The 16,184-nt window shown below is 44.9% G+C and overlaps 1 protein-coding gene across 4 annotated transcripts; it reads right to left on the reverse strand.

Moving 5' to 3' along the window:
- Nucleotides 1-701: 701 nt before the first annotated feature.
- Fastkd5 (FAST kinase domains 5) lies at nt 702-15,674 on the reverse strand. 4 transcript variants are annotated; one of them, XM_051144633.1, is made up of 2 exons: nt 15,573-15,674; nt 702-3,496 (listed from the first exon to the last, which is right to left on the reverse strand). In XM_051144633.1, exon 2 carries the CDS (start codon nt 3,420-3,422, stop codon nt 969-971), a length of 2,454 nt encoding a protein of 817 aa, XP_051000590.1. In that variant the 5' UTR covers nt 3,423-3,496; nt 15,573-15,674; the 3' UTR covers nt 702-968. The 4 variants fall into 4 exon arrangements, with proteins under 4 accessions (XP_051000590.1, XP_051000592.1, XP_051000593.1 ...); XM_051144635.1 differs by having other exon boundaries at nt 702-3,459; nt 15,573-15,671; XM_051144636.1 differs by lacking the exon at nt 15,573-15,674 and adding an exon at nt 8,327-8,600 and having other exon boundaries at nt 702-3,459.
- Nucleotides 15,675-16,184: the final 510 nt, after the last annotated feature.

A 16,184-nucleotide genomic window follows, 5' to 3' on the forward strand; every position in this document is an offset into this window, starting at 1 on the left:
GGGCTTGTACCACAATACGGGAATGTGTGTGTGTATACATACATACATACATACATACATATACATTTATTTATTTATTTATTTTTGGAGACAAGGTTTCTCTGTGTAGCCTTGGCTGTCCTGGACTCGCTTTGTAGACCAGGCTGGCCTCGAACTCACAATGACCCTCCTGCCTCTGCCTCCCGAGTGCTGGGATTAAAGGTGTGTGCCACCACCACCCGGCTGGACTATATCTTGTAGGTCTACTTTTAAGATGATGAGGTTATGAGTGCTTACTACTCTTACAGAAAACCCAAGTTTGGTTCCAGAACACACATAACAATTATTAAAAAGGAAAAACAAACACCAACTCAAAATAACTATAACTTAAGGCTAACGGGAAAAAAACGCAGTAAGACTTTGTAGATCAAGGTTATTTTGAAGATGCTTATTTATTCTGAGCAAAATACACAACTATAGCAGCTGTCATAACATACAATAGCTATAGGCTCTGTAACAGAAAAAAGTACACCCATAGAGTCGGGCGTGGTGGCACACACCTGCAACCCCTGCACTCAGGCAGAAGCAGGTGAATTGCTGTGAGTTCGAGGCCAGCCTGGTCTATAAAGCAAGTCCAGGACAGCCACAGCTACACAGAAAAATCCTTGGTTGAAAAACAAAAAGAAAACAAAACAAAAAAGTACACACACAGCTATTCAATAGGTGGCTGTTTCATTATCCATCTACACTCTGGCTTTTCTAATTACTTGGAAGACATGTTGAGAATCCCTGCATCCAATACTTGGGACTGTTTCGGACTTCAAGTCTTAGGTATCTGCATGGACTACCACTTGGCCTGAGGTCTGTCGGTAATCAAAGTTTCAGATTTTAGAACACTTGACTTTGATTTTCTGGTTAAGGATGCTCAGCCTACAGGTGTAGGATGTGCACCTATCACTTTCCTGAGCACCAATGCCCATGAGGGCCCTTCAGAGAGCGGAGGTGAACACTTTCTCATGGAGGTATGCTAGCTTCTCTAGACGAGTTCGCTTCAGTAGCGGAAGCCATTCCCAGTGGGGTAGCTCTACCACACGGTACCCCACTTGAGCCAGCTGCCTCCTCTTCATATTGTGCAGTCCAAGCAGATCCCTGGAACCATAGCAATACTGGTTCCTGTTTGTGAACTGAATAGCTAGCTTCACTAGTGGGGGCTGCTTGTGGGCTAGAGGGCGCAGGCCAATGGTCCCCACATCCCCCAGTCTATCTGTCACATTGCAATCAGAGTCCACCAAGGCTATGGCTGTCTTCTTTCTTAACTCCATGGGTGGCTGGCCAGTCTCTAACTCAGTTTCCCCCTGGAAACACCTCTTGGCTTTTCCCTTTAGCAACCGACTGACCAAATCATCTGTAAGGCTCACTCCCACCTGCTTAAATTGTAATCGGGCTGCATCTTCAGTCGGTGTCACTTCACTATTAAATGGTATTGGCTTCATGTTAGTATCAAGCTGAACCTCAAGGTCAGAAGAGCGGGTGTGAGGCAAAATCATATGGTGTTTAACATACTGGGGACCACCCAACATTGTCTCAAGTAAATAGAGAGTTTCTAGGAATTCAGGCTTTGATCTCATATCCTTGCTTGCTAAATCCCACAGCTTTGCAGATGCCTCTTGCTGAAGGTGAGAATTAAGACGACTGCCCTTGTAATCTGGACATTCAATGGCAACTGTGCCATCGAGAGTATACAGTTCCTTAGTGAGTTCAAACTTACTTCTCTCTTGAGCTAATTTGACAAAGCCTGAACTTAGAGCAACATTGATGAACTCAGCTGGAAAGTATTCAGAAAACGCCAAGCCAATCAGGCAGGTGAGAAGATGCTCCGGGTACTGGTAGAATTCAGGCATCTTTCTGTGGATTTCATTTATCAGACTGGAATAAAATTCTTCTGTGTTGGGTGGCTTATAGTTCAGAGTTCCAAATGACCACAGAATTTTGGCAACATCTTTACTCCGACAGTGTGCTACCCTCGGAGGCAAAGAGGCAGCTACTGCATTCATTACTCTTTCATCCAGGATTCGTAAGGCTGAGCAGGCAAGAGTGAGGTGCATAACACCCTGGACCCCCAAGGAAGGAATTCGCTGGGGAGCAATTTCTCCAAACTGCCTCATGAAATCCACATGATCCACATGAGTGAAGCGGAACATTTTAAGCATATGAACTAAGGTGTGGCTACTTAGATGCCCCATGTTAGCACAAGCCAGGTCGCCAATTTTCCGCATGACAAATTCAGAGAGACTACTACTTGATTTAAAAAACCCCAGACAGATTGTACCAACCTCCTCTAAGTTGACCAAATCTACATACTTGAGGATCAGTGATTCTAGTTTCTGCATTAGGTCTGGTGGAGCCTGACGATTTTCACCTATAATATAAATCAAGTGAATCAGCTGAGACAAGGAGAGCTCTTGCCAGTGTAAATTAAGGTAACTAAAAAAGATTTTTAAAAAACGAGGCACTCTGCGGCCTAAGTTCCTCCAAAGATCAGCTACTAGGAGAAGCTGATCCAGACTCATCTCCCACACCTGATGGCAAAATCTGGTTTCAAACACGTCTAGCATGGCAGGGGGGAGAGGAGTTCTTAGATCAACAAAGGCTTTCAAAATGCTGATCAGATCTGAGGTATCAAAGAGCTGTATGTTTTTCATACTCAGTTGGCAGAGCAGAGCAAAGCTATTACTGGACAACAAAACAGAATGCTGTTCTGCTGGCAAAGAGCTCAGCTTATAAAAATAATTAGCAATGACTTCTGGCTGGAGTTTATTTTGATAAACTGTGACTTTGTGCAAAATCAGTTCACCTTCTGAAGCAGACAGGGGTTGGCAAGGCTCACTTCTATTATAACTGTGAAGCTGGTACTCTGGCCTCAGCTTTAGGAAAACTCGGATTCCTGCAAAGGAATCAAAAACCTCTACATCCTCTTCACCGACTCTTGTGGCACCGGAGCCTGGATGCATCGTGCTGGACGGAAGGGTAGAAGCTTCGCTGACTTCCAAACCCAGGTGGGGACTGCTGGTTGTGAAGATTCTCTGAGACAAAGTGGTACCACCAATGCTCTTTACTTTTCTGGCAGGATGGCAGGAGCTCTCATGCTCAGGAGCTATTATGTTCTGTCTCCTGTGTTGTGTGCTGTTTTCCATATTCCAATATGCCAGGCTTTGGGCTGCATGGTAGACAAATGGATTACAAGATGCTTGGTATTTTAACAGTTTAAACAACTTGAGAGTGGCTGCCATTCTGGAGTCTGTGCTGATCTTTTTGGCAGTCAGAGCACAGTCTTCATATGTTTGACTAGGCAAGTTCTTGTTTCTATGGTGCTTGATTAGAGATGAACAGGGAGATGTTCCACAGAAACTGCCTGTAAATCTTCGGCATACCACAAGAACCATGGGCCACAAATGATGGGGCCAGAATTGGTGCCAGATACTGAAAAAAGGGTAGATGAAGAATGAGTGGCTTCTACCTATAACACAAAATGTACACAATATAAAAAATAGGGCCGGGCGTGATAGCGCATGCCTTTAATCCCAGCACTTGGGAGACAGAGTTCCAGGCCAGCCTGGTTTACAAAGTGAGTCCAGGACAGCCAAGGCTACACAGAGAAACCCTGTCTCGAGAAACAAACAAACAAACAAACAAATGAATAAATAGGGCCAGGGCTTGGTGGTGCATACCTGTAATTCCAGCACTTGGGAGGCAGAGCCAAGTGGATCTCTGTGAGTTCGAGGCCAGCCTGGTCTACAAAGAGAGTTGCAGGACAGCCAAGGCTACACAGAGAAACTCTGTCTCGAAAAAACAAAATAAAAATAAATAAATAAAAGAAAGAAAGAAATAGGAACAGCCAGGAGTGGTGGTACACATCCTTTACTACCAGTACTTAGGAGACAGAGGCAACAAGACCTATGCTAGTGTTAGGCCAGCCAGGACTATCTTGTGAAGCCCTGTCTCAAAAGACAAAAGAAAAAAGAGAGAAAAAGAAATAGATACAAAGACTGTACTACTGTCTGTGCAAGTATGTTAGTGAAGGCCCAAGCACAAAACTTTGTGCGCACTGCAAACAAGAAAACCTTATATCTACACACCATTAGGTGATATCTATACTGCTGCTTGCTACAAATCTACTTCCTTGTAGGGAAGGATTTTTAAAAACAAACAAGTAAACAAAAAACAGCTGGGGGTGAAAGTGGACAACTCATCCATTCCATTTACTGTCAACATATTAGGAAGAGTACTCTAAAGAATAAGAACATTGATAGAAAAGTTGCCATGCTAACAGCATAAAGCAAAAAGCAGGATTTGCTTTATTTTTTAAGATTTTTATTTGATGTATATGGATGTTTTGTCTGCCTGTATGGGTGTGCACCACTTGGTGCCTGAGGAAGTCAGAAGAAGGGGTTGGATCCCCTGGAGCTAAGGGTACAAGCAGTTGTAACCCACTGGACTTGGGTGCTGGGAACTATGCTCAGGTTCTCTGGAAGTACAGGAAATCTGTACATTTTCTCTAAGTTTCTCTGTCTGTCTGTCAAATGTGTATGAGTGTTTTGCATACCAGAAAAAAGGCATCAGATCCCGTGGGACTACAGTTATAAACCACTGTGAGCCACTATGTGGGCACTGAAAGTTGAACTCGGGACCTCGGAAAAACAGCCAGTGCTCTTAACTACTGAGTTGTCTCTCCAGCCCACAAGAGGCATTTTGTGATTCCATTTTTCTAGGTCCAGGTTTTTTGTTTGTTTGTTTGCTTGTTTTATTTATTTATTTATTTATTTCTGAAACAGGGTCACACTGTGTCTATCTTGACTGGCCTAGAACTCAGTTTGTAGACCAGGCTGACCTCAAACTCACAGAGACCTTTCATTCACCACCAGCAGCAGGGTGCACTGGTGCACACCTTTTTTTATATTCCCAGCACTCAGGGAGGCAGAGGCAGAGGCAGGTGGATCTCTGTGAGTTCGAGGCCAGCCTGTCCTACAAAGTGAGTCCAGAACAGCCAGGGCTACACAGAGAAACCCTGTCTCGAAAAACCAAAGAACAATAACAACAACAAAAGACACACTACCACATCTAGCTTAGGTTCGGTTTAAAATGAAAATATGAGGATTAGGAGAGGATTATGCAAGAGTAGAAATGTGACTAATAGAACCAGGTGGAAGATATCAACTCCAGCTCTGAAATGAGTCTTTACAGTAGGAAGAATCAGAAACTAAGAATGGCCAACAAAACCTAAATAATAAGGACCTTCACTTTAGAGGATATGAAGAGCACAGGAGAAATATGGAAATCTAGGTGCTGCTTTGGGAAACATACTTTAATGCTGGCGTGAAGAAAGACTGTTTCTCAGCTATTCAGAAGTTTGAACCATCTCTCCAGACCCTTAATTTGCTTTCAAGTGGGTGTAAGCTTTAATTAATTAGAACCACAGAGCTCTCCCAGTTGTTACAGCACAAACTTAATTATAGAATCCTGTCATTTTTAGTGCTATTCCTCTCACAAAGGCCAACTGTCCTCTTTAGGCTGCTTTGTTTTCTCAGAGGCCTTATTATGTAGTTTAGGCTGGCCTCATATTCATGAAGTCTTGCCTCAGTCTACTTCATAAAGCTGGGATTACAGGTGGTGCCACCACAGCATGCTTCCAGATGCGTCTAACAGGGTTTGAATTAGGTAATTAGGAGCTGGGAAGCACACTCAGCAACTCTTACATGGTAGTGGTGGGGAAGAGCTACTCCAAGGTATGCTTCGGTCAAGGAGGACCAGTTCACATGGCTGTCCTGCTAACGAGCCCAGGGAAGAGCACAGGTCTCCCTGGAGGAGGCAGACTGGCAACGAGGCCACTGAGTCAGGTACTAATTACGTCCTCACTTGGCTGGAAGCAGTACAATTTCCATTTTTCTCCCATGGAAAAAAAATGAGCAGGCCATGAAACTGGCTCTCCCACATTTCTCCTCCTTTTTACAAAAAGACTTTTTTTTTTTTCCTGCCAGGTGTAGTGGCACATAACTTTAATCTTAGCACTCAGGAGGCAGAGGCAGGCATATCTCTGAGTTTATGGTCGGCCTGGTCTACAAAGTGAGGCCTTGTTTCAAAAACAAAAAAACCAAAACAAACAGCAAAAATATTTTTTCATTTTATGTATATAGGTATTTTCCCTACTTGTATGTCTATGCACCACATGTGTGCAGTGCCATGGAAGCAAGGTGTTGGATCCTCTGCAACTGTGAGTCTCATATAGGTGCTGGGAACTGAACTGTGGTCCTCTGTAAGAGACTATAAGTGCCCTTAACCACTGAGCCATCTTTCCAGATGCTCATCATTTTTTTTTCTTCTCCCCTATACTTACCAGCAAAACCCCAAGGAGATGTGAGTGGCCAACCAATGGACCATACGAGGTTGTTGCTGCAAAATTTTCATGAGAGATCTTCGGAAATGTCTTTCTTTTTTGGGGGGTGGAGGGGTGAGGGCTCGGGACAGGGTTTCTCTGTGTAACAGCCCTGACTGTCCTGGACTCACTTTGTAAACCAGGCTGGCCTCGAACTCAAGAGATTCGCCTGCCTCTGCCTCCCGAGTGCTGGGATTAAAGGTGTGCACCACCACGCCTGGCGGGAAATGTCTTTCTAACTCTGCTTTTGGCCTCTTCTTTCCAGACTCCATAAAGAGCCATGAGTGCCTGGCAGGCGAAAAGGCTTTGTTCTGCCTACCAGGCTTCTTTCTCGTGGTGACAGGAAAGTACATTCTACTTTCACAACATGTCTATATACACTGGGTTCCTTTTTGGGGGGCAGGACCTCACTATGTGGTCCTGGCACTCACTAGATAGACTAGGCTGAACTTTGCATGAACACATTGAGCTCTGTCTGCCTCTACCTCCCTAATTCTGGGATGAAAGGCATGCACCACCTTGCCTGGTGCTACACTTGGTGTTTTACCAGGCCAGCTTCAACTACTCAGGTGGTCACAAGCTACATCCTGGGGCCCAAACTGAGCCCCATACCTGGTTTTTGTAAGTAAAAAAAATTTTTTTTCTGGATGTATCTAATGTCGGTGTTGGCTTTCCCAATACAAGAACTAAGTAACTGTTTAAGAAATTGTATGCTTGTGAAACATAAAGTGCTTCTTATATAGCTCTTTATAGAAAAAGTTCAGTCCCTGCTACAGACCACTAGTTTGTTGTGATTTAAACTGTTAATATGAACGTGTTTATCAATTAACAACAAATCCTCTGTTTACCTTTTTTTTTTTTTTTTTCAAGACAGGGTCTCTCTGTGTAGCCTTGGCCATCCTGGACTCACTTTGTAGATCAGGCTGGCCTCGAACTCACAGTGATCCACCTGCCTCTGCCTCCAGAGTGCTGGGATTAAAGGTGTGTGCCACCATACCTGGCTCCTCTATTTACTTTTAAATTGCCTCCGAAGTCATTTTTGTTTGTCTGTATTTTTCGTTTTTCTTTTCTTTTCTTCTTTTTTTAGGCTTTCAGATTTCATAAAACCCAAGCTGGCCTGGAGCTCAAGATCCTCCTGCTTCTACGCCCTATTACAGGCATGTGCTGCCTGGTTACAGATAATGATTCCTAGGCAGTTTTATGAGACTGGGTGATGTGATCCAGGTCCTATCAAATTCAGCAGGTGGCTGGAGACGGGCAGACCTTCCGAGCGCCTGCTCCCACTGCTAGTGCTTCCGCTGCAGGTGTGTGTCCCGGTGCCTGGTCTATGAGCTGCTGGGGACTGAACCCAGAGCCTTCTGCACACTAAGCAAGTACTTGACCAAGTGAGCTAGTCCTCTAGGCCTACAACCAATAATTTTAAAAAATTACCTTTACAGAAGATAGAGATGTCTCAGTGGTTAAGTGCATTTGCTGCTTTTATAAGGGTCCCAGGTTCAGTTGTCAACACATACATGGCGGCTCACAACCTACTGTAACTCTAGTTCCAGGGGATCTGACAGCCTCTTCAGGCTTCTGTGGGCAATAGGCATGTATGCAGTACTACACATAAAATAAATAATCTAAAAAAACATTTTTAAAAATTATCTTTATAAGCCAGGTGTGGTGGTGCACACCTTGAATCTCAGACAGCTGGATCTCTATGAGTTCTGGCCTGCACAATGAGTTCTAGGACTGCCAGAGCTGTGTAAAGAGACCTTGTTTCAAAAAACAAACAAAACAAAAATGAAAGGAAACAGAAGGAAAGAAAATTACCTCTACAGCTGAACATGGCGACACACACACAATCTCAGCACTCAGAGACAAAGGCAGGAGGAGCTCTATGAGTTGAGCGATGCATTCATGCTGAGGCTTTACCTTAAAAACAGAAGGCTGGAGAGACGTTCATCGGTTAAGAACGCTGGCTGCTCTTCCAGAAGATCTGAAGTTCAGTTCCCAGCACCCACGTGGTGGCTCACCATCATCTGTAACTCCAGGCCACACTACTGCCAGACAGACAGAGAGACACACTTCAGGAAGTAGGTTCAGCCATCAGGGAAGGGCTGAAGATGCTACTGCTTCCTGAGTTTCCAGATGCCAGGACCTAGAGTGCTGATGCCAGGTCAACTCACAAGCATCTCTTGCCTATCACAATCTAGTATTCTAGGTGTCATTATAATAAGTTTACCCTACCTATGAAAAGAATAAAGAGAACACTCAAGAACTAACAAGAAAGAATGGATTTTGCAGGATATTCTACACACAGCACCACCGTTAAAGACCTGAAAGTTGACAGATGTATGAGATGGAAAACGTGTGAGTTTTAGGGGCTGAGGGGCTGTTGTTATGGCTCACTGATGGAGAGCACTGGCTGCTCCTGCAGATTTGAGTCTGCTTGCTAGCACCCACACGGTGGCTTACAACATCAGTCATTCCAGTGCCAGGGGATCCACTACCCTTGTCTGGCTCTGTGGGCACTGCATGAACATGGCACACAGACACACATGCTGGTAAAACATGTCGGCACAGCAAATAAAATAAATCTAAAACAGAGCAGGAATGCTGGCACACACCTTTAATCCCAGCACTTGGGAGGTAGAGGCAGGAGGATTTCTGAGTTCAAGGCCAGGCTGATTTACAACAGAGTGAGTTCCACGATAACTGTCTCAAAAACAAACAAACAAACCAACAACAATAAACAAGCAAACAAACAAAACAGTTTTAGGGGCTGGAGAGTTGGTTCAGTGTTTAAGAGTAGTTGCTCTTACAGAGGACTAGTTTGTTTCCCAGCACCTTCACAGTGACTCACAACTCCAGTTCTAGGGGACCTGATACCCTTTTCTGAACCCTGAGGGTACCAAGCATGCACACGGCTTATATACATATATGTAGGCAAAACATTTATATGAGTAAAATAAAATAAATCTAAAGGGAAATTTTAAGAAGAAAAATTAGGAGTTTTAATATGCTGGGCATGGTAATGCACTGGTGAGGAAGAGGCAGGTAGATCAAAGAGAATTTGAAGCCAGCCTACTCCATATAGCAAATTCTAGACTAGCCAGGGCTACGCTGTCTCAGGAGGGAGAATGAATTCGTTTTCAATTAGGTGAGGTGGCACTTACCTACGCATACCTCTAACCTCAGCACTTGGTAGACTGGCCAGAAGAATCGATACATTTTCAAGGCTAGCTTACACTAAACAGAGAGACTCTCTTTCCAAAATAACAAAACTGACAAAAAGATGACAGACAGAAAAATAAGCCAGTAATAACACTAACAAAAGTTATCGCTAGGGGCTGGAGAGATGGTTCAGTTAGGGACACTGACTGCTCTTCCAAAGGACCTGGGTTCAAACTCTAGCACTTACATGGCAGCTCACAACTGTAACTCCACAACCTTACACTCTAACATAGACATACATGCAGGCAAAACATCAATGCACATAAAATAAAGGTAAATAAAATTTTAAAAATAAGATAAAAAAAAGCCAGGTGTGGTGGCTCACACCTGGAAACCCAGCATTCTGGGAGGCAGAGGCAGCTGGAGCTCTGTGAGTTCAAGGCCAGCCTGGTCTAGAAAATGAGTCCAGAACAGCCAAGACTACATAGAGAAACACTGTCTCAAAAAAAAAAAAAAAAAAAAAAAAAAAAAAAAAAATTGCCAGGTATTCACTACCGATGAAGTAATGCTTATAGTCCAGGCTCTTAAAGAGGCTGAAGCAGGAAGATCATGCGTTTGATGCCAACATGGGCTATGCTGAGATCTTCTTTCCTATTTAAAAAGGGAAACAGCGGGTGGGGAAGGGAGGGAAAGATGGCTCCATGACTTAGAAAACTTTCTGCTTTTCCAGAGAACCTGAGGTGGGTTCAGCTCAGAAACATCTGTAACTGTACCTCCAAGGAATGCGATATCGTTCCTGGCCTTTGCAGGCACACTCATACACATATACATAAATAAAAACAAAATTAAGACAAAAAGTTTTGCCAGAAAGAAACAGTTATAGTCCCCGATCATTTAATACTCCCTAGACATCTGTGAATAATGATTACATAAGAGACAGTTGAATTTTCAGCTTTAGAGGCTAGGAAGTCCAGTATCAAAGTCCTGACGTCTGGTGAAGGTCCTCTGGCTGGTCATTAACAGTGGAATGCATAGCCAGGCGTGGTGGCACATGCCTTTAATCCCAGCACTCAGGAGGCAGAGGCAGGTGAATTGCTGTGAGTTTGAGGCCAGCCTGGTCTACAAAGTGAGTCCAGGACAGCCAAGGCTACACAGAGAGACCTTGTCTCAAAAAACAAAACAAAACAAAAAAACCCAAACAAACAAACAAACAAAAACAAAAACACAAAACAAAACAAAAACACAACAAAATAAATAAATAAAAAAGTGGAATGCATAACACATACTGGTATGTATAAAAGACAAAGATAGGGCTAGTGCCAGGCGTGGAGGCAGAGGCAGAAACAGGCAGATCTCTGTGAGTTTGAGGCCAGCCTGGTCTACAACTGGAGTTCAGGACAGCCAGAGAAGCCCAGTCTCAAAAAACCAAAATCAAAAAAGGACGGAACTGTCATGGAGAGGGTGTGGGAAGTATCTAAGACCACTCTAGGAAACAGGAATGAGTCTCAAAATCAAAACAAAAAGAGGGGCCGGGCATGGTGGCACACGCCTTTAATCTCAGCACTCGGGAGGCAGAGGTAAGCAGATCGCTGTGAGTTCGAGGCCAGCCTGGTCTACAAAGTTAGTCCAGGACAGCCAAGGCTACATAGAGAAACCCTACCTCGAAAAACAAAACAAATAAATAAACAACAACAAAAGCAAAAGCAAACCGCCTCCCCAAAAAAAAGGAGGGAAGGAAGAGTGAGCAACACTAGCTATGTGATGGCTCACCCCTGTAATCCTAGATGCTCAAGTTGAAATAGGATAAAAAGTTCTACTTGGGCAACTTAGTGGGTCCCAGCCTCAAAACAATGTTGTTAAGAGCACGTGCTGTTCTTTCTGAGAACCAGGGTTCAACTCTCAGTACCCTCAAGGTAGCTTACAACTGTCTAGAACTCCAGTTCCAGAAGATCCAGTGCCCTCTTTGGACCTCTGTGGGCACCAGGCGAGCTTGTGATGCACACACATTCATTTAGACAAAATACTCATACACATTAAAAATAAAATCTGGAAACAAAAACAATCAAAAGGCCCTTGGATGTAACTCAATAGTTGTTTGCTGCCTACCATACAGAGGCCGAGTTCATTCCTCAGTGCCACATGAAGGCAGGAAGGAAGTGTGAAAGCAGCTGCTAAAAAACTCTCTCTTTTCCTTCCTGAGACAGGGTTCTCTGTGTAGCCTTGGCTGTCCTGGACTCGCTTTGTAGACCAGGCTGGCTTCAAACTCACAGCGATCCGCCTGCCTCTGCCTCCCGAGTGCTGGGATTAACAGTCAGTGCTCTTAACCGCTGAGCCCTCTTCAGCCCTCTAAAACTTCTCTTAATCGTGTCACTATAGCACTAAATCAAACCTCAAAGAAAAAGAAATAAAATGATAGATGTCAAAACCCAAAATATCCTGCTGAAAATGCTTTGGGGGGAACAAAAATGGCTCTGTTGAACTATTTAAACCACAGTATGCACAACTTCAACAAAAAATAAATTTACAAAATAAATGTGCTAGAAGTGTGGTGGGGCATGCCTGTAATCCCAGCATTTGTGAAGTGGTCACCCTTAACTATATATTGAGTTTGAAGACAGGCTAGGAAATATAAGACTCTGTCTCAAAAACAAAACAAAGCCAAGACTAGCTGGGCTCATGGTCCACACCTTTAGTCCTAACTAAAGGTGAGAGGCAGAGGCAGGCGTGAGTTCATGGCTAGCCTGTTTTCTGTTTTACAGAGTTCCAGGACAGCCAGGGCTACAAAATTGTGTGTGTGTGTGTGTGTGTGTGTGTGTGTGTGTGTGTGTGTGTGTGTGTGTTTACGTATAGTGGTGCACATCTTTAACTCCAGTACTAAGGAGGCAGAGGCAGGTAGATTTTTGTGGGCTTAAGGCCAAACCTGGTCTACACAGGAAGCTCCTGGCTAGCCAGAGCTACATAGTAAGATCCCCTGTCTTTAAAAAAAAGAAAAGAAAGAAATTAAAGAAAAAGAGAAATAAAAAGGGACGAGAGGAGGCAGAATAAGCCCGTATGGAGGAAGCGCATGGCAAGAGAGGCATGTGCTGACAGAATAGTTAACTCCTCTTTCCCAAGATTTCCCAGAGCACATATAAGAAAGCGAGAAAGAGAATGCTATGATTATGTTCACTTAATTCCTGGTTCCTTTATTAAAGGACCCAATCTGATGTCACTGAACAAGCTCCCTGCCTAGTTTCAATTTTCTAAACTGAGCCTCCTCTCTGTATCCTCTTTAGGGGTCTAAGAGACCACAGTTCAGTTTCAGAGTGTTGGCATTCCCAAGACCACCCAGAGTGCTGGGGTATCACGGAAGCCAGGGATCTTACCTTCCTATCCTCCAGGTACATGCCTCAGCGAGGCTATTTTAAATCACAGCCCAGAAGTTAGGAAAGGAAACTGGGCTCTTAGAGCCATGGTAGCTCTAAATTAATCAAGTGTATGATACCTCAGCATATACAAATTACCAATCTCAATCTCACATTGTCTTTTCTTTTTTGCAAAGTAGTCAAACTCGGGCCTCCTACACTGTATGTTCACCACAGCCTGAGCCTCTGACTTCTAGGTGCTAAAGTCATACTTTAAAGCCACAAAGGCTTAGAAACTAGCAGTAAGGACCCTGCGCTGCCAGAGAGGACATTAACTAGGCCGTGTCCTCCCATCTGTTTTCACACAGGAGCAGAGCCTATGAAATAGTTATGCTCAAGTGCAGAAGTCTGTAGGTCAAAGTAAGTGTCCACGAGCTAAGCCAAAACAAAATCCAACCCAGCTCAAACCATCCCTCTTCTTTTTCCCCCTCCCCTCCTTTTTTTTTTTTTTTTTTTTTTAAAGACAGGGTCCCAGGTAGCCTAGACTGGCCTCAAACTAAGTAGCTGAATAGGGGGGAAAAATGAGGACATAACTGCTTCTAGGTATAGTTGAGTTTTGTTGTAAATCTGACGAAGAGCACAGCCAGAGGCATCTGGAGGAGTCCAGAGTGAATGTGGCCAACAGACTGACCTGGGCCATGTGGGAGATGGGGGTGGGGAGGTGGGAAGATGGGAGGAACCGGAAGCCAAGAGGCCAGGAGAGTTGGAACCAAGAGGCAAAAGGATTAAAGGACTGGTAGCCAAAATGGCTGAGATTATGTAGGATTCAGAGTCGCTGGGGGAAGGGAAACCCAGCTCCTGGGCTGCAGAGTATAGGGTAGCAGGTGGCGATGCTAGCCAGGATGACTCCACAGGTACTGAGTGATGCCAGGAGGACCTGATGCCCATGTCTACTTTGATACGTTAAATAGGCACCTCAGCCATTTGTCCTGTGCTGGAGACCTTACTGCTGTACAGACAGGCCTTTAACTGTGTGCTTGGGTTACAGACATACGCCACCATGGCCATTCCTTCACTTTATGGCTAAAAAGCAGCCAGGTAAGCCAGGCGTGGTGGCGCACGCCTTTAATCCCAGCACTCGGGAGGCAGAGGCAGGCGGATCACTGTGAGTTCGAGGTCAGCCTGGTCTACAAAGTGAGTCCAGGACAGCTAAGGCTACACAGAGAAACCCTGTCTCAAAAAACGGAAAAAAAAAAAAAAAAAAAAAAGCAGCCAGGTAAAGACAATATAAAGACCCACGTAGACACGAGAGAAAATCTCAACAAAAGTTGTAGTCAAACAACTGGGGGTTTGTTTTATCTCTTTTTCCAATTTGTAAGGTTTTAAAGTAAGAAACTTCTCCTCCTCCTCCTTTTTTTTAAAAGAGGGGTTTGGGAGAACACAGTACAGCCCTGTCTTGCCTCAAACTCAGAGATGTGCCTCCTCTACCTCCAAATGCTGGGATTAAAAATGTGCAACACCAGGCAAGGCACGGTGGCTCATGCCTGTAATCCCAGCATCCAGGAGGTAGAGGCAGGTAGATCTCTGTGAGTTCGAGGCCATCCTGGTCTACAAATTGAGTCCAGGACAGACAGGAGAAACCCTGACTGAGGGGTGGGGGTGGGGGTGGGGGTGCGAACCAAACCAAACAAAAAGTACAACTGCATGCCTGACCAGAATCCTTTTATGCAGAAAACATGAGCACAAAATACCAGTTACCTATAACGTCAGAGTATCTAGATAAAGCTCCACAGGATGAAGCAATGCAACGGCGCCTGTGAAAAGACTCATGATCGTATGTAACGTAAAGACCTCTGGCACTCGGGAGGCAGAGGCAGGCGGATCGCTGTGAGTTCGAGGCCAGCCTGGTCTACAAAGCGAGTCCATGATGGCCAAGGCTACACAGAGAAACCCTGTCTCGGGAAAAAAAAAAAAAAAAAAAAAAGACCTCTGTGTTACACAGCGAGACCATGTCTCGAAAAACAAAACAAAACAAAAAGCAAGCAAACAAACAAACAAAAAAAGACTTCTGTCCAAAGTTCCTTGAGCCAGAGCCAAGAGATGTCATAATTTGCACAGAAAAGGAGAAATTACTTCCTATCCCTGGGGAGGGGAGGGCAAGAGAACCATTACTACCCCGAGTTTGGCTTGTACAATCGAAAACTGCTTCAAATGAAGAAAAGGCGTGTGTCCTATTCCTTCACCCTGTCCCAGGCCCTAAATCAAACTCCGCTCAAAGTGCTACCTGGCGAGATGGGGGCCCTCTAAGACCCTCTAAGTCACTCTCCAAAGGGCTCTGCGCGCACACTAGGATGTGGAGAGGGACCGGGCAGAATGCAGCCTTAACAGCTCTGTGCGATACGTACAGAGATGATCTTTACTTCACAGAGGGTCAAGAGCAGCCTTCAAAGAAGTCTTTGCTCACAGTCGCAGCAGTCCGGAGTGGGGAAGGTGGCCTAGGCACAGAAAGGTTCTCTTAGATGGCGCTACTGTCGCCGGCTGGGAAGCACCTCCGCGGCGCAGCAGGCTTGGAGGAACCAGGATAGTGGAGCGCCGGGCCCGGTGGAGCCAGAGCGCAAGCAGCAAACTGAGCCACCTTCTTCTCCCCCGCCGCCACTCACCTGAGGCCAGCGAAGGCAGCGCCCCAATTCCAGCCCCGGGCCGCACAGGGTAAGTCAACCAACACACATTCCTCCAGCACCAACCGCTTCACAACCCACTTCCGGCCAGCGGCCCCTTACTTCCGCTTGTGTTGGTACGGGAGCCGCGGATGTTCAAAAGGCTCCAGGCAGCGTTTCCCGCTAAGGTTTTTCTAGTGTTTGACTTTAAGGGCTAGTAGCAGTAGTTAGTAGCTGAGAACATACAGAGGGAAGAATAGTACCCTGGATGGATCGCTTTGGGAGTAATTGAGAAGAAGTAAATGGCACAGGTTCGAATGCTAGGATTGCCACCTGGGTTTTATGACTTTGGAGAAGTCACATAAACTTTTCAAGCCTAGTTTGTCATTTATACAAAAAGGATAATAATAGTGAAAATGCTTTCAGAAGAGGGCCTAGCAATAAAGAGATAAAAAATAGATTCAAGGGGCTGGAGAGATGGCTCAGTGGTTAAGAGCACTGACTGCTCTTCCAGAGGTCCTGAGTTCAATTCCCAGTAACCACTTGGTGGCTCACAACCATCTATAATATGACCTGATGCCCTCTTCTGGCCCGTGGGTGTACATGCAGACAGAG

The sequence above is a fragment of the Acomys russatus genome, chromosome 4 (genome assembly GCF_903995435.1).
Source record: "Acomys russatus chromosome 4, mAcoRus1.1, whole genome shotgun sequence".
In the NCBI taxonomy this organism is placed as follows: domain Eukaryota; kingdom Metazoa; phylum Chordata; class Mammalia; order Rodentia; family Muridae; genus Acomys; species Acomys russatus.

Excerpts from the sequence above, each read along its gene's own strand:
- Fastkd5 (XM_051144633.1), bottom strand. The coding sequence starts at position 3,422 with ATGGTTCTTGTGGTATGCCGAAGATTTACAGGCAGTTTCTGTGGAACA.